Source organism: Meriones unguiculatus, chromosome 2 (assembly GCF_030254825.1).
Source record: "Meriones unguiculatus strain TT.TT164.6M chromosome 2, Bangor_MerUng_6.1, whole genome shotgun sequence".
NCBI classification, from domain to species: Eukaryota; Metazoa; Chordata; class Mammalia; order Rodentia; family Muridae; genus Meriones; species Meriones unguiculatus.
The window spans coordinates 103,834,041-103,860,681 of record NC_083350.1 but is presented as its reverse complement, the minus strand read 5'-3'; the positions used below and the strand labels follow the sequence as shown (position 1 = coordinate 103,860,681).

The 26,641-nt window shown below is 35.2% G+C and overlaps 1 protein-coding gene across 3 annotated transcripts in view; it reads right to left on the bottom strand.

Annotated features, from left to right (window-relative positions):
• Positions 1-26,641, bottom strand: part of Eea1 (early endosome antigen 1) — a 104,383-nt gene that overhangs the window by 53,447 nt on the left and 24,295 nt on the right. For 2 of the 3 annotated variants that reach the window (XM_060377948.1, XM_060377950.1), the window contains 8 exons: positions 22,184-22,311; positions 21,503-21,557; positions 21,349-21,414; positions 17,331-17,370; positions 16,336-16,449; positions 15,606-15,727; positions 14,300-14,455; positions 7,278-7,394 (listed from right to left, as the gene is read on the bottom strand). In XM_060377948.1, the coding sequence (XP_060233931.1) occupies positions 7,278-7,394; positions 14,300-14,455; positions 15,606-15,727; positions 16,336-16,449; positions 17,331-17,370; positions 21,349-21,414; positions 21,503-21,557; positions 22,184-22,311 (798 nt within the window). The remainder of the gene's footprint in view (positions 1-7,277; positions 7,395-14,299; positions 14,456-15,605; positions 15,728-16,335; positions 16,450-17,330; positions 17,371-21,348; positions 21,415-21,502; positions 21,558-22,183; positions 22,312-26,641) is intronic. The other variant, XM_060377949.1, reaches the window with a different exon arrangement.

The following is a 26,641-nucleotide window of genomic DNA, read 5'->3' as shown; positions in this document are numbered from 1 at the left end:
CTTACTTCACAGCAGTGGAAACTCTAACTAAGACAAGGATAAACAATAAACCCAGAAGAAGGTAAACCCAGAAGAAGGTAAATTTTCAACAGTCAGCACGTACATGCTTTAACAAAGCAACAAAAACATTCCAAAGTGGCAGACAAAAGACTAGAGGAGAAAAGATACTTGATTCAGCAGCATATTAGGCCATTTTTTTTATTGCACATGTCTTACTAATTAGTAACTTCAAATAGTCTCCATATAAAGCCACATATAGAGCTCACATTTAGAAAAATAACATTTTGATCATATGCTAAAGTAAATCTGCTCATTGATCCATAAAAATCATTCCTGAAGACTGTAAGCTGCTGAACTCAGAATATAACCATGCTTGAGGACACTGAGCAACTGGGTAGCATATAAGTTGTAAATGTGCTATAAGATTAAGGATATTTGTCGGCATGGTGGCGCACACATATAATTCCAGCACTCAGGGACGCAAAATCAGGCCCATCTCTTTGAGTTTGAGGCCAGCCTAGTCCACAAAGCGAGTCCAGGACAGCCAAGTCTACACAGAGAAACTCTCTCAAAAAACCAAGAAAAAAAAAGATTAAGGCTATTCATAAGTTAATCTTCTTTCCCACAGACTTATATATAATATATAGTCACTGAAAAATCTACCCTTTCCACACATCTTCCAGACACTTTGACTCTCTAGAAAGCAAAAGTGCCTGATAAGCAATGATTAATAAAAATTCACTTGTCCTAAAATATTAATCAAATTCTATCAAGCTGAGGTGATAGCACATGCCTATAAACCCAGCACTCAACTTTTAACATTGACTGTTTAAAAATACAGTAAAATCAATTAAAGAAAACAGTACAGGGGTTCTAGCTTATCTCTATGCATGGTCCTTGGTTGGAATATCAGTCTCAGAAAAGATCCCTGTGCCCAGATTTTATTTTTCTCTCCTTGTGGAGCTCCTGTCCCCTCCAGGTCTTTCTATCCCCCCTTCTTTCATAAGATTCCCTGCACTCTGCCCAAAGTCTGGCTATGAGTCTCAGCATCTTCTTTGATACCCTGCTGGGTAGAGTTTTTCAGAGGCCCTCTGTGGTAGGCTCCTGTCCTGTTTCCTGTTTTCTCCCTCTCCCAATGTCCATCCTGTTTGCCTTTCTGAATGAGGATTGATCATCTTACCCAGGGTAAGATTAGCTTGATAAGCTTCTTTAGGCATACAGATTTTAGTATGTTTATCCTATATTATATGTCTAATGGCCACTTATGCGTATATAACCCCTGCACACATGTAGCCCATGACAGCTCAGTGTCCAAGTGGGTTTACTAGTAATGGGAACAGGGACTGTCTCTGACATGAACTCAGTGGCTGGCTCTTTGATCACCTCCCCCTGAGGGAGGTGCAGCCTTACCAGGCCACAGAGGCCATTGCAGCCACTCCTGATGAGACCTGATAGGGTAAGGTCAGATGGAAGGGGAGGAGGACCTCCCCTATCAGTGGACTGGGGGAGGGGCATGGGTGGAGAAGAGAGAGGGAGGGTGAGATTGGGAGGGCACACGGGAGGGGGCTACAGTTGGGATACAAAGTGAATAAACTGTAATTAATAAAAAAATAAATTTAAAAAAAGAAGTGACTTCTTTCAATTCTCCATATCTATCCTTACAATGAATTTTGAGATATTATTCCTATTTATTACCGAGAAGTCTGAAGCTGATCCTTATACGATTTAACTAAGAAGCAGTCATTAATGATTTTAATCAAATTAATTTCTTAAAACACATTAATTTAGAAAGTAAATTAATTTATTATCCCTAAAATGTGCCCTACTCAAGTTTAAATTACAAAGTACATATGAAGCCTAGATAGTAATCATTTATGTAATGAAAGCTTCCTTTTTAATTTTTAAATTAAAAATTTTAATTTAATTTTTAAATTAAAAATTTTAATTTAATTTTTAATTGTTTTCCATATTTTGTGAAAGTAACAATTTCCTTATGTTTCATTTGTTATCCAATTGTTACTTGCCCATGTAAAAGGACTGAATGAAAAAGAATGATATTTCAATGCTTTATAGATAATTATCTGGCATCTTTCATTTTATGAACTGCATTTCCTCTTACATGGTTCCATACCTTTTTACATCTACCTCTCAACATGAGGTTCTATTAATCCCTTTACCATTATAAAATCCTCCTTAGCATCCTTAACAACTCAGTTAAAAATTTATGTTTCTGTAATGGTCTTTTCTGATTTAGTGGGCTGTACATTAGGAAAACACTGACCATGGCCATAACCCAACCCTGTTATTACAACACTTGCCAAACAAACAATAAAATCAATATTCACTGATGTATTTACTGAAACCCTTAACACCTTAGTTTGTTTACTATCCATGTTCATTCCAAGAAAAGAAAATACTATCTCTAGCAGACAAACCTGGTCAATACGTAGAAATCTGAGACAGAAACATGGCTTTGGCTACTGCACTATACTGCTCATAAAATACATGTCTTGCCATTAGTACCAACATGTTGCAAATATGGCAGGGATCTCTGGACACTCAAGTCCATACATAAGATGTGCAGCATTCACACAGCCTATGCACAGTCTGCCGCTGACTTTAAATCATGCCTACATTGTTTGAACAACATAAATGTTTCATACAGAACTGCAGACATGGTTCAGCAGTAAAGAAGTAAAGAGCACCTGTTCTTGTAGATGACCCAGCGTTTGCATCTTAGCACCATTAGGGCAACTCAGAACTACCTGTAACTTCAGTTCTAGAGAATGCAATACTCTCCCCTGGCTTTCAAGAGCACCAGGAACACATGTGGTACACTGGTACATCCATCCATCCATACATACATACATACACATTAAAGATTAAAAATCCAATCCACAGCTGCTTAAATCTGTGGCTCTGAAACCTGCAGACACATGGACCAAATGTATCACACAATAGAATGGTAATACATTGCAGTATTTTAAGTATTTGCCTTATTGGTCCTTGCTTTGACTTATGAATATCTTAAAAGCCAAGACTACTAAAAGGGAAAGCAGTGCAGATAAAAAGAGATGACAGAGGAGACTCTCCAAAATATCTCAGTCTTTCACAACCACCACTATATAAGTAACCTTGGATAAACAATGATTTTTTTTTATTTACATGAAAATTCAAATTTATATGAAAAATTTATATGAAAGTTAGAATTTATATGAAAAATAATCTGAGGTTCAGAATTTTGTTTAATACAATTTTTATTAAAAAATAAAACAGTTTCTTCCATTTATCGCTTTGATTTTTAAGAGCAATACTTTATATACACTGGATTAAAACTGAATACTTTAACAACACAAATTAATATTTTCTATTTATTTATACATTTTATCTATTTGATGGGGCCAATGGCCCATAAAAAATAGCATAAATTATTTTACATAGCATCCCTCAAAAGATAATGTACAAGTCAGGATGTGTGGCATAGGCCTGCAATCCTGGATACTCAGAAGGCTGAGGCAGGGGGATATAAATTTCATGGTCAGCATGAACACCTTAGCAACCCTGTTTCAAAGAAAGAAATTAAAAACAGAAAGCACTGGGATATAATTCATTGCAGCAAAGTTGAATGGGATGCACAAGGCCCTAGGCTTTAATCTCCAGGACCACCAAAAAAGATTATATGCCGAGATTTACAAATTTAAAATATTTTAATTGAATTAAACTGAACTGAATTGAATCATTGCCAGTAATTATGGTTTGAGTGAGGACTGGATAGAAAGGATAATAAGGGAAGGCAGATAAATAAAAGACAGACAAATGAATCTTCAGTTTATTCATTTATTTTTAACTAGATACATTACGTGAGCTTTACAGTTTCCTCACACTTCAAATCTATTCTGACATTAAAAGTAAAGTTGATGAATGGATACTATACAATGAAATGTGTCAATACTTGAAAAATCAAACTCACTTGGTGAGCCAGTATTTTCAACATGATAAATGAATGATGCAATGCAATCACATATATGAGAAGGAAAGAAAGCCTAATGGATTTTAATGTTACATATACAGAAAGTCCACTGATGTAGTTTAAGATTCTATATAGTGACTAACTCCTGAGAAGCTATTACTTACCAAGTATTACTATAAGAAAAAAAAAAAAAACATCAGAAAGGCTAGGCAATTAATTATGTACATATTATTGTTTCAATGAACAATCATGTTATCAAACAACATTCTATTTATGTTTATACGAATAATTTTATGCTTCTTTCAACTTTAGTCAGAGAAGTTTCTTTTCACTTCCTACCTACCGGCTAGGGATTAGGGAACCTTAAAAGAAGAGCAGAAGAATGTAGGGGATAGCAGATGGGAAGTAGAGCTGTGAAAGGCTGACTTCTAGATGCAACCTAGCTTAATGCATGCATCAGCCCACAGCAGCTTCAGGTACCAGCACACAACCTGCACAAGATCAGGTCAGTCAACATTCCAGCACAGACTGATAAGCACCCCCCCCAGTGGCACACCCCTATCAGAGGAGGAGTTACTGCAGTTAACAGCTGCTGAGAGAGAGCCACTCTCCTTTTGGGTTCCTGGCTGCTGGTAGACTACCCTTGTCCCAGGAGATGGCCACACGCCCCTGTACATATAAGCAGCACTAATTAGACTCAGGAGATCATTAATAACATTTTTTAAGGGAATATAAGCTTGGATGGAGAAAAGATGGCAAGCACTAGAGGGACAGGAAAGTAGGTAGTGGTGGATGGATATCATTCATATTCAGTGTATAAATATATACAACTTTTAAAAATAAAAATGCATATTTAAAAAGAACTACCAGTAATAAACACCCAAATACACAATAAATAAAATGTGGACAACAGTGAGGAAGACATGTCACCCTCTGGCCTCAGTCCATACCTCAAAGGCTTACATACTCATACACACATGCGCGACCCCACAGCATTAACACCAATGCTTTCTTAATCAGAAAATTAAGGCAGAGACCATTGGCAGTGAAATACACATGCGTGCACACACACAGATGCTTGGTGCAGGGGTACATGTCTATAATAGCACTTGAGAGGCTAAGGCAGATGTTTATAAGTTTGAAGCAAACCTGGGCTATGTAGCATATCCTGGGACACTATCAGCCACATAACAAGACCCTGTCTCAATAAAATAAAATAAAATAAAATAAACACACAATAAAAACCCTAAAAGAAAAAACCTGAAGTTTCACACTTTCCAATGTCAAAACTTAAAAAAAAAAAAAAAACTACTAATTACACTGTGGTACTGGCATAAAGAGAAACAAAGATGAATGGAACAGATTACCTAGAAATAAACATTCATATATGTGGTTGCTATGGTCACAAGCTTTGTATCACCCATGACTCCAAAGTCATAACTGCAAATCCTACACCCCCAAGGCAAAAGTATTAGGAGATTTCACCGTTGAGAGGCTACTAGAGTTTAGACCAAAGCCTCATGAATGAGATTAGTGCTCTTATTAAAAAGAAAAAGTAAAATGCCTCAGAGAGATCCCTCAGATCCCTCATTCCTTCCCATGCAAGGATCAAGTAGGCACCATCTATAGACCCGACAACACACTATAAGACAGAAATTCTTATGCCTAAATTTGGATGTCCTAGTCTAAATAACAACAAGAAACAATTTTCTGCTAATTGGAAGCTACTCTGTTTGTGGCATTTTGTTACAGGGGCTGAAACAGACTAAAGCAATAGTCAAATCATTGTTAAAAAGAGTTCCATGACCATACAACAAGAGGACAGTCTTCAACAAATGGTATCAGGAAAAGTAAAAACCCACGTGCAGCAGAATGAAACTGAGTTTTTGTCTTAGGCATATAAAAAAATTAACCCAAAGTGAATCTAACACATAAACCTAACGCCTAAGATGACAAAACTCTTAAAGAAAATAGAGAAAAATATATGACGTTAAATTAACAATAATTTCTTTATTTGTTACCTAAAGCACAGGCAAGGAAACTAAAAGTGCAAAATCTAGACAAGTGTTGGTGAGGCTATGAGGAAACTGTGTAACCTGTAGAGGGGGAACATAAAAAGATGTATGTAATGTCAACTGAAATCAGTATAGTAGTTTATAAAAAAACAAAACAAAACAGCAACAACAACAACAAAAAAAAACAAAACAGAATATGGCTAGAACACAGCTCTGTGGTCAAATACTTCTTGCCACTGTATTCATGAGGACCTGGATTGGATCCCTGTCATTACAAATGTACCTGTAGCTGCACTGAGTCTCTGATCCTCATATATTTAACCTTTCTAGCTTTCTTCATCTTATACTGTACCTCATAAACATGAGCACACGTGCACATAAATAAACATCACTGGCTACATTCAACATATGAAAGAGAACACAAGTTATGAAAGAGGACATAAAGCTAATTGTTTCTCTAGTTCTAATTCTGCATGGATTTTTTTTGGTGGTGCATAAGCATGTAAGATATAATTGATACTGAATGTGTAAAATTTAATGTGAAGCTCCACAGCTTCCATTCTGAATACCTATTCTCATTGTGTAGTAGTTCACTGAGCTGGTTGATTTTGGTGTGTCATGTTTATATTCATTTGTAAGGTTTTTAAATAATAAATCTTATAAATGTATGTATGTAAGTATAAATATATAATAGAATTACCATATAATCCAGTAACTTGACTTGGATATATAAACAAAAGAATTAAACAGGGTCACAAAGATCTTGATATACTCAAGTTTTGAGCAGTATTATTTATAATAGCCAGGAAGAAGAAAGCAACCCAAGTATTTACTAACAGATGGGTGTATAATGTCACGAACTTAAAATGCAGTATCATTCATCTGTAAAGAGAAATTTCAGCTATAATGTACAAGGATGAATCTTTCAGGATAATATCCTAAATATGTCAGTTACAAAACCACAAAGACTTTATGACTGCACTTATATAAGCGACTTAGGTGTATAAACGACATATAAATATAAGAGAACATGGTGGTTGCCTGGAGTTAAGGGAAGGGACAATGGGGAGCATTGTCCTTTGGTTATAGAAGCAGTTTTGCAATATAAAGAGTTTTTGGAAACTGGTTTATGCAACCATGTGAATATATATAACATTAAACACATACACACAGAGAGAGTCCCCTTGTCCTATTGTATGAATAAATTAAATTAATTTGATTAATCTTAAAGATTAAATCCAAGGATTAAATTAAAATCTATTTACCACTATAAGTATCTTTAAAATTCTTACCTGGTTTTTTTGTGTTAATTCGTTAATTGAACCTTTAAGGTCTTGTATTTCCTGCACATACACTGCAATTTCCTGGGGTCCTTTGGCAAGTTCACTCCTCAGTTGGCTTATTGTAGCCTGAAAAATAAAATAAAATAAAAGCAAATGAAATGGAGGTACACAAAGATTTGAAGATATGACATTTTCTGCTATTGGTGCAGTTAAATTGAAGTAATACTTGAAACTTCTCAACTTGATCTTTATTCTAATACCATAATACTCACACCTAATTTTTTGTTTAAAATTAATTTTTAAAATACATCTGAGATGCATAATTCATATATTTAATAGTATATCAACTGAAATGCTGACACTGTCATCTATCTAAGGTAATATCAAACTGCAACTTTTATTTCATGGTTTTAAATCTGTATTTTGAGCCTCCTGAATTTAAAAAGGAAAACCAAGTTATGTCTAGAGATTCTCCAAGCTTCCACAGCAAAAGCCTTTCCTTTCATGTTAACACATGCAGATTAAACATACAATATGGCTTGATCTGGCTGAATCATTTTTCTGATTATAATACAAGTATATTTATCCAAAAAAGTTACCAATTTAAGTCCTATGTAGTTTTATTAACCCAAGCTACTCTGAGGTCAAGTGTTAACAGTTGAACTGAAACTTGTCTTAATGAATTTAAACATTTTTAATAACAAAAAAAGGTTATTGTTCAGATAGTCTGATTGCATAAAACAAAAAGGAAAAACAGATGGGCAAATATTTTGAAAAGCCATACCTGTAATACATGAAAGCTCAAACATTAGAAAGCTACTGCAAATGATACTAACAAATGAAATTTGTATTATTAATATTTCTTGCTGGCTCTACTTTTTAATATAGAGTTAGTAATTTCCAATACATATATTCCTTATAATGAATAAACTTTACAAGATGGATAGTCATAAATTTAAAATTCTACTCTTAGGATACTAACAATGTGTGTGTGTGTGTGTGTGTGTGTGTGCATTACAAATTAGTCTTTGCATCATAAACAAGAAATCTTGGAGAGATCTGTTTGCTGTGACAATAGCACTGCTCAGAACTTATTTCTGCTCTCTTATGAACTCGGAGGTCTCAGAACTTATTTCTGAAGTATTTTCAGTGGTACTGCAGCTTTATCCATTTAGGAAAACAATGGTTTCAAATTTCAGAAACCAGTTAAACATATTAATGACTGAATTGGATGATCAAGCACTTGGCTTTATTTCATTTTAGTAACAATAAACTAAGAAAACAATTTGGTTTAGATGCATGTGGGCACTTAACATTTTAAGTCTGATCACTAGGAAAAGAGGCGGGGGAAGAGGGTGCAGCAGTAGTAGACATTAGTTGTAAGGAAACGGAGGGAAAGAGGATTAGATGAGATCTGCCCTTTCTCTATTGCACATTATCAACCAATCACTTCTATCTTTTAAAATGATAATCTATTGTGCTGATTTGGGGGAAAATAATGATTTTTAAGGAAAATAATAACAAATAATAAAATAATTTTAAGGAAAAAAATTAAAGGACATAAAATATATTTTCTCTTCAGATAGCACCACAGTTGACACCCCTAGTCTTTCTCTTTCTGTAGTGACTTTCCTTGCCATGACCAGCACAAGCTCATCTATGGCTTATAGTTCAGCACTTGCTATAATCACTTTCCAGGATTCCTCTTTACAGACCTTCATGCTTTTTCTCACTTACTAAATTCTCCTTAATCAGATCAAGATCTTCCTCACACATGCTAACTAAAATTGTCCCACATTAATCCTGCCTCTACCACAGCACACACCCTGCCTTTTTTTTTTTTTCCTCCTTTTGCCTTCTTTCCTTCCTTCTTTTCTTCCTCTTCCTCCTCCCTCCTCTTTCTTCTTTATAGAATGTATTATCACTTCACTTCCTACCATGGTATAGTTTGCTTATAAAAAACATCTCAAAAGGCTCATGTGTTCCATTAGATCTAATCATTTTTTAAAAGGTCATGGATTGGACCATGAGAACTCTGATTTAATCAAATGATTAACCCACTGATTAATGCATAAACTGATCCTGTTATTAGGAGGTGAAGCAAATGTTCAGAGTGAGGCATAGTGGGAAGAAGTGGTCATCAAGAGCATCTTGACCCAGTTTGCAGGCTCTGTGCTTCCTGGCTTCCAGAAGCAAGCAGCCTTTGCCAAATCCCTAGCTGCCATGATATTCTGAAGCAAAGCATCCAGCCAGCCAAACCTGGACTGAGGCCATAAGCCAACATGAATCTTTCCTCCTTTGAAATTGTTTCTCTCAGGCAACTTTCACATCAATAAAGAGCTAACTAACAGAAATCAAGATTGGCTTTGTTACACAGTATTCAGTTCTCACAAAGAAACATGAGTGTTACATGAGCAGGCATGGACATAGTGATACCTTCATAACACCTAGAATTGTTTCTGCTGTTTAGTATTTATTCAAAATATACGCGCTAATGAATATATTCTCTAAATCCCCTCAAAGATTTAAGAGATATGTACTCCCATTAGAACAGTATGAGGCCTTAACAAAATTTTTATTTTCCTTACTGCTATGTTATTGAACTTAGCATTGAGTTTTTAGTAGGACCTTTAAGTTACAAAAAACTAAGAAACAGTATTTTGACTAGACATATTGCTTGAATATTCTACTACTATTAAGAAATAATCCTTTACAATGGATGAAAACTTGTTTGATTAACAAAACAAAAATGAGCATGTCTGTGAAATTCTAAGATTGTCTTAAAACACAAAACAGCACATGACAATAGGTGGTAGAAAAGGATATTACCAAAACTAACAAGTCTCCCAAAGCACATTACCTCAAATTTAAGCATCTCCATTAGAAAGCAGAAAAAAATAATAAAATGATGGATGAAAGGTGAGACACAGTACTGACAAGGTGCACACTGAGAACACAATAAAAAATGTTCAAGCACACTTAGAAATGTGAGCTCTAAAAGAAGCACATTCAATTCTGACACGTACTCTTAAATACTATGCATGACTATAATCATTGTCATTCCATACCTGCAAACGTTTTTTCTTAAACTTAAGATGCAAATAAGATTTTTTAAAATCATCTCCAGTAAATATCATGCCATATCTAAGTTCACTGTAGTGTTCTTTGATATTTACCATCATGAAGGTTTTAGAAATAATTTTAAATCTTTAAACCTTCAATCTGCATTCTATAAAATCTCCAATACTTACTAAGCACTTCAAATGCTTTAGAATAAAAATAATTTTATAAGTATACAGACAAATAAAATGAACTCCAAGGTATATAAGTTTTTATGAATAAACCAAAAGTATATTTAATAATATAGTCCAGATTACATATAATCAACCCTAACTATAGAACATTTGATAAATATACTTGTACTTCTAGCTTTTTTAATGGCTTTTAATGTGTTTTGATTCTGATTAAATAAAAATAACCACATCAAGAATAATTTGTTTCTAGTAAATTTTTAAATGCCATAATTCACTAATATACTTAGCTATAAATAAATAGAACTGAATTTTAACAAAACATATTCGTACTAAGTAGAAACCAAAAGGCAAATGAAGATACAAATACAGGAGATGAAACAATTAATTATACAATTTTTTTAAATATGGAAACAATATTAGATACAACTAAAAATACTTTCAGCTATTATTCAATACATAACAACATACAATTCTGGCAAACACTAAAGTAATAATAAACATCAGGACAAGACTGGTAGCACAAAAAGCGTGGCACGGTGTCTCCCTCTCTTGCTTCCATTTTAGGAGGCTGAGGCAGGGAGAGTTGCACCTGACAGACTGAAGGCAGCCAGTGCTACATGGTAAGTTACAAGTTAGCCTGGCCTACAGTGAGATCCTGTTTCAAAACAAGCAAAAACCAAGCAAACAACTAGATTAGCCAAAAGTCACTCATGAGGCAATTATGAGATAACTTACAGGATGTTAAGGGAGAAATGCTGGGCCTTTATTTTATTTATATTTGAAAAATACATGTGGAAACGTGAAGTTTGATAATAGAAAATATTTCTGGATAATACTTAGGAATTACTGTGAACTTAGTTTAAAGGGTTTTTATAGAGTAAGACCTAGGTTCTTTATTTTAGATGTGTGACCTCGGATTCCTAATGTTTACAACAGATCTAATAACTTTACAGGATCAAATGAGACATCTTTAAAGCTAACACAGTATGCAAAATGACATGGTGGAGCATCTCCAATCTAGCGGTTTCCAAGAAAATCCATGTCTAATGACAGTATTAGTCTGACTCTTATGCAACTTCTTTTATGGAGGGTGAGGAGGGGATTGTTGTGTTTGTTGTTTTTTATTTTTTATTTTTTTAAGACAGGGTTTCTCTGTGTGGCCCTGGCTGTCCTGGAAGTTGCCCTGTATGCCAGGCTGGCCTCAAACTCAGAAATCAACCTACCTTTGCCTCCATAGTTCTGGGACTAAAGTAACCACCGGTGGGCCTTAAGCCACTTTTTAAAAATTTAAAACGATTTAACATATCTGGGAGTCCTATCCATCGCTGCATATCTACTAACCAAACAGAGATTAATATTATCCTTGATTCTCTAAGACTATAGTTTAAGCAGAAGATAACTTATTAATAAATAGGAATAAATGTTCTTCTAAATTTATTTCAAAATCCCTGTAGAAGTAATTTTTGTGGAAACTTGAGCAAATTTGAGTACAATGAACTGAATTATAAGTCATTTTCTTCCCCTTCCTCCTCATTATTTTAAATTTTTATTTTTATTGAGATGGAGTCTCACAATGAAGCCCTTACCTGATCGGGAACTCACTACGTAGACCAGGCTAGCCTGGAAATTAAAGCTCTGCCTACCGCTGAGTTCTAGGGTTAAAGGCATATGCCAGCACACGCATCCTCAAACCAACTTTCCTTTCATCCCAGGCAGATCTTTTCTAAAAAATGAAATCATTGCTTCCTACAGTTATCCCTATTTACTTAAGGATGAAAGTGTGAAACAATGAATTCCTTTACTCTGAATCTTTTACCTTAAGCTGTAACATTTTCACTTTGAGTCTCTCCTCCATTACAGATTATTTTAATCTAAATTAGTAAAAGTACAAATTTATAAAAACCCTTTAAACTAAGTTCACAGTAATTCCTAAGTATTATCCAGAAATATTTTCTATTATCAAACTTCACGTTTCCACATGTATTTTTCAAATATAAATAAAATAAAGGTTTTGTTGCTATTGTTTTGTTTTATTTTGGTTTGTTTTTATTTTTTGACACAGGGTTTCTGTGTGTAGTCCTGCTGTCTCTCTGTAGACCAGGTTGGCCTTGAACTCAGAGACCTACCTGCCTCTGCCTCCTGAGTGCTGGGATTAAATGTGTGCACCACCACTGCCCAGCTTTTTGCTAATTTCTTAATTAACAAGTATGACTCCATAATGCTCAACTGAAAAAGTCAGAGGGTATTATACTTTAAAGTATGTATGTTCTAAAACCATCATTAATTTCATTAAAATGTTCAAATGTCAAATAATATCCAATGGCATTTTTAAAGCAAGAGAGTACTTTTTTAGTTTGACAAGTTATAAGTCAGCAGTGAGATCTAATCAATAGCAGTCTTTACTAAGTACAGAAATAAATGACTGGATACACTCAAGTCAAAGTTGTCTAAAACACACTTTTCCTCATCACACTCATTCAGCATCTTCTTTTTTTAATATTTACTTATTTTAATTTTATGTATATGGGAGTTTTGCTTGCATGGATGTCTAGGCACCACATATGTTTGATGCCTATAGAATTTAAGAAGACAATGTCAGGTCCCCAGAAACAGGAGGTATAGAAGGTTTTTAGCCTTTTATGAACCCCCTTTAATTACTGAGAAATTTGTGAAAGTATGTGGTTAGGGTTATGAAGTGCCATTTGGGGGAAATCTGCATGAAAACATCGTAAGTTAGTGTCAAGCATCAAAGAACCTCATAGTGTCATGCATACTAAAACAAAATACTTTTGTAAGTCCCCCACTAATAAAAGAGAATAAGGGAAAATAGGATGAATCAGACATAGGGTATCTGCAATAATCTTACCCCATAATTTAGTGGCATATTAGTATTTATTAACAGAGTGGTGTTTTGATCACCAGCTAAAAAATTGAAACATAATGAAATGTCACTACAACAATTTTTTTTTCTTTTTGTTTCTGGTTTTTATTTCTTCAAACAGGTCTCTCACCATGTAGCCAAGACTGGCCTCAAACTCATCCTCCTCCTCTCTCAGCCTCCAGACGCTGGAACTCTAGATGTGTGTGACCACATATGGTTAAGTAGATCATTATGGTGGTAGATGGGAGCATTTTTAAAGAAGATTTATATACTCTTATTTTTCATGTGTAAGTCTTTTGCCTACTATGTCTGTGCACCACATGTGTGCCAGATGCCCTCAGAGGCTAGGAAGAGAGCGTCAGATCCCTAGAGGTGAAGTTAAACATGGTTGTGAGTTGCCATGTGGGTTCTGGGAACCAAATCCTGGTCCTCTGCAAAAGCAGTAAGTGCTTTAACTGCTGAGCCATCTCTCCACAGTCCAATCAAAATACTGCAAAGACTATTTTCATCTACATAACTCAAAGTCTATACACTAGAAATAAGCCTATTAAAAAGTAATCTGCTGCCAGGCTCTGTGACGCACTTCTGCTGTCTCAGCTACTCAGGAGACTGAGGGTGCCTTGTGTCTAGAAGCATAAAAAGAGCCTGGGCAATACAGTGAGATTGCGTGTCATAAAAAAATAAATAAATAAAAGAACAAAAGGAAAGAAGAAACTGGTTTTGAATATTTCAACTTTGTTAATGGAACTGTAGGAAATAAAATCATACTTTATTTACTCCTGCCAAATTAAGTTAAATTCAATCAACACGGACTAGCCTTAATTCTCTAACTACATGGATCATTCATTAGAAAAATAGTAATCTGTCCTGTAAACATTCCCAGGTGTCTCCATTACCTCTGAATTAGCACACTCTGATTGTAACTTTTTGCATTCATCTTTGAGTTTTTCAGATTCTCTCTCACGTTCCAAAGTCATATTATCCATTAGTGTTTGAACTTGGACCAGTTCTTTCTTTAGTACAGCAACATCTTCTATACCAGGTCTCTGAAGCTGTGAAACCACACATTTTAATTAAATATTATACTTTAAAAATCTAAAATAATATACATTTTAGAGTAAGTCACTAGGAGAGATCAAATAAAAACAATCATTATTACCAATTTTTAGACTACAAATATGGAACACTGATATCCTCCCCCAATAAGCCAACCTCCTCTTTACATTCTACTTAACAGTATCATCAAGCTGCACTCTAGCACAGTCACATCTGCTTTGCTTCCCTTGAAGAACTGGCATATTAATCACGACAATGGCCCCCATCCTAGGAAGAACAGCTCTGAGTGGAGCTTTGCCTAGCATGGAGCCATGGGGTCAATCCCTTGCAATGCTACAACAACAAAATTTAAATTAGGAAGAAAAATGTAAGCTTGTTTAGGGTTTTCAATAGGTTGTTTGCATAATAAATCCATAATTTATTTCAATAGGTTGTTTGCATAATAAATCCATAATTCATTCATGGATTTATTGAGGGCTACATAAAGAAAGATTTCCAAGATAGGTCTAAGGTTGTAATGCCTAAAGAGAACACTGAACCATAGTACCCAATGACAAATACAGTCATGGAGTATGACTAGAACTTTATACTTGTAGAATTTGAAATAAAATTTTATTCCAGTTGGAAGTAATCCTAACACTAGATGGATTTATAAAACTGAAGTGTGAGGAAATGTCTGGCATGGTGGCATATGCCCTCAGTCTCTATGAGTCAGAGACCAGTCTTGTCTACATAGCAAGTTCCATACCAGCCAACGCTACATAGTGAGATCCTGTCTCAAAAGAACAAATAAAGTGTAAGGAAATGACAGCACCAGAGAGGCAGATATAGGAAATACTTAAAAATATAAAACAAAAAATTACGTTTAGATAGAAACAACAATGTTAAACAGGAGTTAATGATATAATCTATATAATCTTTTTTATTTTTTAAAGTCAGAGTATATATGTAGGTGAAAAGATATAAAAAATTTTTGTTGCCTCCAGTTCATTAAATATTTTTAAATATTTATTTCTTCAGCTGGATAGTCAACTTAAAACTTCATACATCCTAGGCAAGCACTCTAACAATTATATGGCTGCTACATATATTTTATTTTAATTAGGAAGCTATAAATTAACATCATGATAAATGTTCCTAAATTACCAGTTCGGTTTTCAGATCTTGAATTACAGTTGTCTGCTTGCTTAATTCTTCTGTCAAATGTGTCACTTTTTGTTCAGCAGCTTCTCGGAGACTCTTTTCCTCATCATATTTTGACTTTATATCTAATTAAAGATAGCAATACAAAATAAAATTTAAAAAAAAGATAGCAATACAAGTATTAGTTTTATAATATTAATCCTGAAGTTATGTTTCATAAATCCCCATATATTAATCTGCAAGCTTCTACACACTTAAGTCCAATTCACATTCCTCAACTACCCATAAATATAACCAATAAAATTAATGTTAAATTCCACTCAAAAGTATGCAACTTAGCATTTTATTGTACATACCTACAATATTTTACCAAAAGCACATAATTTTATGATATGAAAAATGGATAGCATAACCAAGTATTACGTCTCTAATATACTATATAATTTATTTATTTAAATTATTTAAATTTATTTAAAATGCTACTTTTTAATCATTGAGCATATCAAAAAATTTTACCTTTAAATTTCAAAAAGAATCTACTAAGGAGAAAATACTTAAGGAAAAACAAAATAATTTACACAGTGACTCTTATTACTAAACTTCTTTAATTATTTCCATAGTCTACAACAAATGTTTTATCACACTTCAAATATTAGATAGTTATCTATGGCTTATGATGATGAAAAGGTTGTAAGAATTATTTACTAACTAAAAAAGTTCATATTCAATATACCTGCAATTTCAGTAGCAAGTTGGGCTGCTTTCTGTTCAAACAGATCTTTCATCTGCTTAATATTAAAATTTTCCGTCTGGGCTTCTTCTAATTGTTGCTCTAAAGACTGTAACTCTAGAAGAGAACACAGCAATGTGTCTAATATAATAGCAGTTACATATACTAAATTTTTATTATTTATATCACACTCATGTAGTAGTAAATACAATCAATGTAAATCCATTCTATATAAGGAGAATATATTCATATTTCAAAATATTCAGCATATGTGATTTATTTAGGGTACAAGTCACAATTTAAAAACATAACTTATAAATAAAAATAATTAGAATAGCCTCCAAATATCTATAAATGTTTGTTTAGAAGTCCGGTTTTTCTTTTTTCAATATTAAGATCTTTCTTTACAGCTGAGGATAGATTGGGATTTGTGATTCTCCTGCCTTGGCCTCCTGAGTGCTAGGATTACAGACATATACCATCATACCCACTTTAAAATGTATTATATTCTCCAGAAAAAGTTATAAAGTGAACTTAGAAGTAACTAAGGACAACAATGATCTTAGAACACGTTAATCAAAATGTGCAACCAATGCCTCTTACTGCCACTTCACTCTTTGAGAAAGTCCTTAAATACAGCACCTAATCTCAGAGTCTAATCTAGACTATTCACTGAGCACCCATCCACTTAAAAGCAGCTATAAAGATGCTAGTCTCATCATTTACTTCAAAAGGTAGAGACATATAATTCCCTAATATAGACCGGAACTTCTTTAAGCAATCATATTGTGGTAATCTTAGAAGTTTATTAATAACTTCAGAATATAATGAACTAGATAACTGACTAAACTGTGTCACAGCTAACTATCTAAACCTAACACATAAACAATATTTTTACTGTTTTACAAAGATTAACTGTAAACATAAATAAAATTACTTTATCAGGTATTAAATTTTAAGAAGGATAAGAAAAATTTTTAAAATCTGTTTTTAATTACCTGCTGATGAATCAGTCATCAATCCATCAGGTTTAGCCTCCTTAATTAGAACAGAACACATAAATAAATGTGGTAAAAGAAGAAAACACTATACAATTGCCATGTCTACCACGTTAAGTACCAGAATTTGGATAAAAATCAGAATCTGGTAGATCTCATACTTTCAGATCTGGAAGGTGTCATCAGATGTCTAGCAAAATCAATACATGACATCCAAGATTCCATATTTTCTGTAATAAATAATAGAACTTCCTTCCACCTCCAGAATGCAACATTGGCTCTTATCACATTTCACATATAAGCTACTGGCAACAATTGCTAGACTGCAGATATACAAGGCTAACACTGTGACAGATTTAGTCATGGCAGGCAGCATTCAGCTGACTATTTCTCCAAGACCAATTGCTAAAGCTATGACAGGGCCACACGCCTTTAGCCTTTGAACTTTCAAGTCTTGCCCACCAACACCTGCACCATTCTCTATCAGTAAGGGATCCTTGTTACCAGCTAGCACTCTTTGGAAAGTATCGCTCTCAGAAAACCACTCATGAAGGCAACCTCATATTTTAATGAGACCTGCTTAGCATGGGAGCCTGATTCTACAACCTTGAGAAATGAATGGACTTTAATAACTGGCATCCACTAAGCAGTTAATATAAGTCATTTACTGAGTGTACTCACACTCACTGAGTGTGAGATTTGTTCATAGTATTCTCTGCACTGAACTTAAGGGAGAATATATGTAGCAATAAATATGTGATTTAAGAAATCACTACCTTGATTATACCCTTCGTATAAGCATGAAAACACCTACAATATTTGAAAATTAAATAAGCTTATATATGCCATCAACTATCACCACCAAAAATATTTGATTAATTAAAGGTAATTTTTAAATTAAGGATCATCAATCATCTCTAAAAGAGAACTAAAGGGCTGACAAGATGGCTCAGTGGGTAAAAGGAAACCTACTCTCACAAGTTGTTGACTGACCTCCACATGCAAGAAGGCACCCACACATATGTATGTATTCTCTCTCTCTCTCTCTCTCTCTCTCTCTCTCACACACACACACACACACACACACACACACTAAATGTAAAACACAGAAATATTTTATCCTTTAAAAAAACCACACCATCCCAGGCGTGGTGGTACATGCCTTTAATCTTAGCAGAGGCAGAGGCAAAGGCAGGGAGACCTCTGAGAGTTTGAGGCTAGCTTGGTCTGCGTAGTGAGATTCAGGACAGTCAGGGCTATACAGAGAGATGCTGTCTCAAAAAAAAAAAAAAAAAGGAGGAGGAACGAGGAGGAGGAGAAGAAGGAAAAGAAAGAGGACAACAATGACAACTGTATCTCTTAAGGTTAAAGTCATCCAGGCAGTGGGAAAAAAAATTAATATCTCTTTCACATTATTTTTATATGCTAAAGAGTTAAACCCAGGTCATATAGTAAAGGATTTCCTAATAAACCATATTTTTAAAATTTCAATACACACTGGACTTAGACCGATAGAAATAACAATATTTAAAATATATTTCCAAGAGCTGGAGAGATGCTTAACCCTCAGGGGTTAAGAGCACTGGCTGCCCTTCCAGAGGTCCAAAGTACAATTCCCAGCAACTACATGGTGGCTCCCAACCATCTATAATAAAATGTATTTTCTCTGAGCACAGGGGTCTTTCCTGAGACTGATACTCCAATCAAGGACTATGCATGGAGATAACCTAAGACCCCTGCACAGATGTAGCCCATGGCAGTTCAGTATCCAAGTGGGTTCCATTGTGATAGGAACAGGGACTGTCTCTGACATGAACTGATTGGCCTGCTCTTTAATTACCTCCCCCTGAGGAGGAAGCAGCATTACCAGGTCACAGAAGAGGACAAGGCAGCCACTCCTGATGAGACCTAATTGACTAGGATCAGAAGGAAGGAAAAGAAGTCCTCCCATATCAGGGGAGGGGCATGCATGCAGAGGGTGGAGGAAGGGAGGGATTGGGACAGGAGGAGGGAGGGAACCACGGGGGGGGGATACAAAGTGAGTAAAGTGTAATTAATAAAGAAAAATAAAAAAAATAAAATAAAATAAAGTTTATTGTTAAATGCCAATAAAATAAAATAAAATGTATTTTCTTCTAACAGAAATTTACCACAAAGTTACAACTTACAGTAGAGAGAATTTACTTATAAAATATGACACACTAGCACACACCTATAATCCCAGAACTCTGAAGATGGAAGAAGAAGAATGAGGAATTTCAGGTTAACCTCAGCTACATTAGCAAATTTGAAACCAGATTGGACTAAATAAGACCTTGTTTTAACACACAAACACATACACACATGAACACACACACACACACACACGATCTCAAATGCAGTAAGCAGTTTCCATGTTAGATAGGCAAATGAACCATGAAAACTGACTAATACTAAACCCTCTTTAAATAGTATTAAGACTGGTATCTTTTTATTTACTGACTTTTTTCTCTCTTTTTCAATCCAGAAAGTAATTCTCAGTACAAAGATTGAAATGCAAAAGAAAAAAAAGAAGAAATATAACTGAAAGTTACAATGTGCTAAGATAGTGTGTAAGCAGATTGCTAATTATAAAAGCTGTTAGAGGTATTTTTAAAATCAAGACTATCTTCTCTGGACTTACCAAAATTCATTATTTCTTTTTTTCTAAGATATAGCTGATATAATTTTATATAAAATTACTTTTTGATAAAGTAGCTAGAACCCACAGATAATCATTTTATCAGTATTAGTACTTTACACAAATAAATATATACACAATCCAAGAGTCACATACCACATAGCATTTCAGTCAATAACTGAACACATGAAGAGAATAAAGCTGAAAGTTTTCTAGGACCAAGTGACAAAATAACATGATTGTGACATAAATGCCCATGCTGGTTTATGATCCTGGTAACAAGCAGACTATGTTCCAGTCATATACAATATATGTAATACTTAAGATTTGATAATTATAGTAAGCATTACATCGCTATTTCAGAATATAGTAATAAATAAATAAAAAGAAGTTTACAGTAAAAAACCAACAGGCAGGTCTTGAAGGACAGTTTCCAGAAATCGTTATCACCAGAAATGACAACTCCATTGTTGCTGTCCTTAAGCACTTCCAGTGAGATGAGTTGAGGAAGTGGAGGCCTATATTTTGGGTTGAACCTCAATGTTTTTAGCCATTTATATATACTGTCAGAAAAATACAATAACAAAACTGGTAACTGAATCTTTTTTAAAGTAATTCATATAGGGATAGATTAGACAGACAGACAGACAGACAGATAGAATCAGAATCAGAAAACTAGAATAACAAAACTGGTAACTGATTCTTTTTTAAAGTAATGTATGTAGAGAGAAATACATAGGAAGAGACAGGAAAGAAGGAAAGAAGGGAGGAAGGGAGGAAGGGAAGAAGGAGGGAAGGAGGGAAGGAGGGAAGGAGGGAAGGAGGGAAGGAGGGAAGGAGGGAAGGAAGGAAGGAAGGAAGGAAGGAAGGAAGGAAGGAAGGAAGGAAGGAAGGAAGGAAGGAAGGAAGGAAGGGTTGATGATTTTTAATTGTGTGTATACACAAGCACATGTATGCAGGCACTAGATTCCCTGGAAGTGAAGTTACAAACAGTTGTGAGCTGTCTTACGTGGGTCCTCTGCAAATGCAGCAAGCACCATTTAATTACTGAGGCACCCTCTACCCCATCCTTTATTGAGATAGGGTCTTGCTAGGTATCCTAGGCTGTCCTTAAGCTCACATTTCCTGGCCTCAGTCTTCCAAGTACTGGGATTACAAACATGTACTACCACACCTGATATAACATCCCGTATCTGCTTCCACCACTAGAATTATACAGACTATCTAATAGGCTATTAAACAAAAATAAATTAGTAAGTTATTTATATCAAACTCTTCACAAAAGAGTGTAATGCTGAATTTTCAACAATGAACATAAACAACTAGTAAACATGCTTCAAGAATTTAAAATGCGATTACTTGCTGCTGTAGCCCTTGGTATTTTTCTAATTCTTTCTTTAATTCTTCTGAGTACCATTTTTCTTCCTGACAAAAAAGATTTTAATTAGTAAATGTTTAAAGATTTTAACCTGAAACTCTGAAAATAAACAAGCATTATCATGTTTATTCTTACCTTAAGTGAGGCCTGTAGATCTTGGACCTCTTGTCTGAGTAGTGTTATATCATCTCTAAAGATGCACGGGCAGAGAGGAAATGGCTTTTAATTTACAACTTAGCAAGTGATAATTAGTAACTATTAATGTTAGAGCTTTCTCAGTTATTTTAAAGACACTCAATGTCTTGTGTATAAAAGCCCTTAGAAAAACAATTTTACTCTTAAAGCACATAGTTTACAAATAAAAACAATTCTTATGAAAATAATCAGATAACTGATTGTCATGTGCCTGGAGCAAAAAAAAATATTCTCTATTATTTACCAACAATAAGCATAAATGGCTTTCTAATGCCGTTAGCATAAAATCTAGAGCTGTCAGCAGGACTCTAAAATGTGCATAACCTAGCCCGCCTGGTCACCTCCCTTCACCATGTTGATGTGGTAACACTGGTGTGTTTCTGTTCCTTGGAGGTGATATGGAGAACCTTCTCCATTCTGGTACTCTCACCTAAGACTCAACCTGACAACAAGGTACACAGACAGGCTAGACAAGGGAAGAAGAGCATGATAAATGAGCAGAGATTTAAATTAAGTAATATGAAATATTACAATTTTCAGAAAGGAATTAATGTTGACATAGCAATTACATCAAACGCACATTCCATGATGATATCTCATTTTAAAACTAGCACACTGTACCGTGTCAAAGCAAGATTGGCCTCTCCACCAAGACCCGAATCATTGCCAGCATCATGAACTGCCTGGTAGTGTTTGAAAAGCTCATCAGCAGAGCCAAGAGACTTCATACACTGGGGACATATAAAACCCTGTAGAAAGGGCATAAAAAGATTTTAAAATACTTAATTTTGAAGAATAACTTTGTATTTATGAAATATGGTCAAATTCATATTTGTATCATTAAATAAACTGAAATTTATGGTAAGCCCCAATTCTGATATCAAGCAAAGGTATTTCACTATCTATTCTGCTTAAAGTATACAAAAACATAAAGAAAACACAGACATCTTTTAGGCTGCATCAATTAATAGCTAAAGAAATGAATTCTAGTATGAGATATCAGTTCATTCTTTCTTTTTTTCTTTTTTTTTTTTTTTTTTTGAGACAGGGTCTCACTATGCAACCTTGACCGTCCTAGTACTCATTATGTAAATCGGGATGGCCTTGAACTCACAGAGCTCCACTTGCCTCTGACTTCTGAGTACTAGAGTGAGGCATGTGCCACTACACCCAGCTATTCTAGATTACTTGAGAACATCTTCCATTAAAATCTTTCTCACTGTTATATATTCCCATTAGTAAAGTAAGATTTGTTCTAATTTAATTTCTAAGAATATAAAAAGGTAAGATGGTGAAATAATCTTGTCACCAAAGGAAAAGCTCAAATCAAAACTCTGTGTCTCACACAAAGCTCTATTAGAGAAGTGTTGAAATCAGACTGTGAGATGGCGCACACCTAGAATCTCAGCAACTGGGAAACAGAGGCAGAGGATGAAGTTTAAAGTCATTCTCAGCTACAGAGTAAGTTTCAGACCAGCACTGCCAATAAATAAGTAAATAAATGCTAACCTAGGGCTAACATAATAGACAGACAGATAGACAGACAGACAGATAGAGAGATAATGTCTGCCTAAGGCTAACATATAAAAGCTCAAAGCTAATGTAAAGCCTAACATAAAGACCTGACAATTCCAGAATTAATATATGATTAAGGCTATCATCGATACTGCTGTAAAGTCTTATTGTGCTAGCAAGGATTTCCAGAACTATGCTAAAGAGATATGGAGAGAGTGGGCAGCCTTGTCTTGTCCCTGATTTCAGTGGGATTGCTTTAAGTTTCTCTCCATTTCATTTGATGTTGGCTATAGGCTTGCTGTATATTGCCTTTACTATGTTTAGGTATGTGCCTTGTATCCCTGATCTCTCCAAGACTTTAAACATGAATGGATGTTGGATTTTGTCAAATGCTTTTTCAGCATCTAGGGAGATGACCATGTGTTTTTTTTTTTCTTTCAGTTTGTTAATATGGTGGATCACATTGATGGATTTCCGTATATTGAACCACCCCTGCATACCTAGGATGAAGCCTACTTAGTCATAATGGATGATATCTTTGCTGTGTTCTTGTATTCGGTTTTGTTGAGTATTTTTGCATCAATGTTCATAAGGGAGATTGGCCTGAAATTCTCTTTCTTTGTTGGGTCTTTGTGAGGTTTAGGTACCAAGGTGACTGTGGCTTCATAGAATGAGTTTGGTAGTGTTCCTTCTGTTTCTATTTTGTGGAATAGTTTGAAGAGAATTGCAGTTAGCTCTTCTTTGAAGGTCTGGTAGAATTCTGCGCTGAAACCATCTGGCCCTGGGCTTTTTTTGGATGGAGACTTTTGATGACCACTTCTATTTCCATAGGGGATATAGGACTGTTTAATTGATTTACCTGGTCTTGATTCAGCTTTGGTAAGTGGAATCAATCCAGAAAATTATCCATTTCATTTAGATTTTCAAATTTTGTGGCATATAGACTTTTGTGAAATTTGCAGGTAATGGTGGGAACTGGAAAGGATCATCCTGAGTGAGCTATCCCAGAAGCAGAAAGACACACACGGTATATACTCACTCATATAGACATATAATATAGGATAAACCTAGTAAAATCTGTACACCTAAAGAAACTCATCTAGAGGGAAGACTCTGGCTAAAATGCTCAATCCCCATCCCGAAAGGCAAAGAGGATGGAAATCAGAAGAAGGAGAAAAGAGGGAACAAGTCAGGAGCCTGACACAGAGGACCTCTGAAAGGCTCTGCCCTGCAGACCATCAAAGTAGATGTTGAGACTTATGGCCAAACTTTGGGCAGAATGCAGGGAATCTTATGAAAGAAGTGGGAAAGAGTAAGATTTAGAGAGGACAGGAGGTCCACAAGAAGAGCAACAGAACCAAAAAATTTGAGTACAGGGGTCTTTCCTGAGACTCATACTCCAACCAAGTACCATGCATAGAGATGGCCTACAACCCCTGCACAGATGGAGCCCATGGCAGTTCAGTGTCTAAGTGGGTTCCATAGTAGTGGGAACAGGGACTGTCTCTGACATGAACTGATTGGCCTGCTCTTTGATCACCTCCCTCTGAGGAGGGAGCAGCCTTACCAGGTCACAGAGGAAGACAATGCAGCCACTCCTGATGAGCCCTAACAGACCAGGATCAGAAGGAAGAAAAAGAAACCCTCCCCTACCAGTGGACTTGGGGAGGGGCATATATGGAGAAGGGGAAGGAAGGGGGGAATTGGGAGGGGAGGAGGAAAGGAACTGGAGGGGGATACAAAGTAAATAAAGTGTAATTAAAAATAAATAAATAAATTGTAACAAATAAAAATTATATTAAAAAAAAGGATGCTGTCATAGCTGCTCGAATCATATGCTGAGACAGCCAAGCATCCAGGGGGCGCTCAGGGAGTCCTGTGGAAGAGAGGGAAGGAAGGTTAGAAGGACCTAGACAGGACAACACTGCAAGACCAACAGAGTCAACTAAATTAGACCCATGGCAGCTTACAGAGAAGGAAGCACCAACCAAAGAGCATGCATGGACTGGACCTAGGCTCCCTATCCACATGTACCCAGTGGACATTTTTATTTTCATGTGGGTCACCTAGAGAGTTGGGCAGGTGCTGTCTATGACATGGACTCTGTTGCCTGTTTTTGATCACTTTGCTCTACCAGGCTGCCTTGTCTGGCCTTAGTGGAAGAGGGGAGCTCAGTCCTGATGCAACTTGATGTGCTGGGGTGGGTTGTAGGTGGGGGAGCTCCCCTTTTCTGAAGACAAGGAGAGGCGGGATAGAGTGAAGAGGATGGGAAGGAGGGACCAGGAGGAGAGGAGAGAGGGGGATATGATCAGGATGTAATGTAAATATATAAATTAAACATAATTTTTTAAAAAGGATGCTGCTATAATTCCATGTTTACTGGACTAAATCATGAAATCAGAGTACTAGGTTATAACTTTAATATTCAACAGTAGATAGACTAAAGGTTATTTTACTAACAGTAAACAATGTTTTATTAAATTTTTTGAGCAATGACAAAAATATTTATTACAGTGGATGTCATCAAAAACATTTGAGAAGCACCCTTACTGATTATCTGCTAGAGCTAGCTAGAAAAAGCAAAAAATCTCTTGAACTCCCTGACTTAACCCTTGAAAGTGACTTTCTTAAGACAGGTCTTTTTAATATGCTAACTTCCCAGTGACTTTATTCAACAGATATATACTGTCATTTTGAGAACAATAATAATAATAACAATAATAGTAATAATAGCTCTGTGAAAAACACAAATTGTTAAAATACAGTTCCAAGCCAACAAAGAAAGGAGAAGATTGATGATACATGGAAAAGTATATTCTTATAGAACAGAATCAATGATTAACCAAATGGCATTAAATCTACCACCATATGGTTATCTAACTACAAACTATATTAGCAAGTCAAAGGCTTCAAGAAAAACTCTCTCATTAACAATCTAGTAGTCCTCTAAAAATTATTTGTTTAAGAGGTTTATTTATATACCTCTCAAATGTTAATGGCATTCAACATATTACATTTTATTTCAGCATAATTAATCAATATAGAAAACAAATACCATTCAACTTTTACTCTCTTAAATTTTTGCGTTCAATAATAAAGAAATAAGCTTCCCACATTTTGGACACCCACACACTCCCAAGAGCTCCAAAAAAACTCCTTACTCCAAGTCCTTACTTTTGCAAATACCAAAGCATGTCAATTCTGAAAACATTCCCAGCCTCTACTAACCCAACCTATTCTTCCCTCTAACCTATGAATTTCACCCATGCAACCTACTTTGCAAGAGTATGTCACACACCCAAAATGTTTAAGTTCACTCATTCAGAGATAAAATATTAGTGATAACTTCATGAAGTTTTGTGTATAATTCTGTTAATTTGGTTGCTAGAAATAAATCTGTATTGTGTTTAGCAAGTGCACGGCAATTCTACAACGTTCCTCTACTTCAGATACAAAGGTGAAACAACGCCTATGAGGGTGGTGTTTCAATGTACACCTGCACTATCAGCAACAAGTAAGTACATTCTTACTTTGGGGTCTGTGAAAGCTCAGGTTTGTATATGG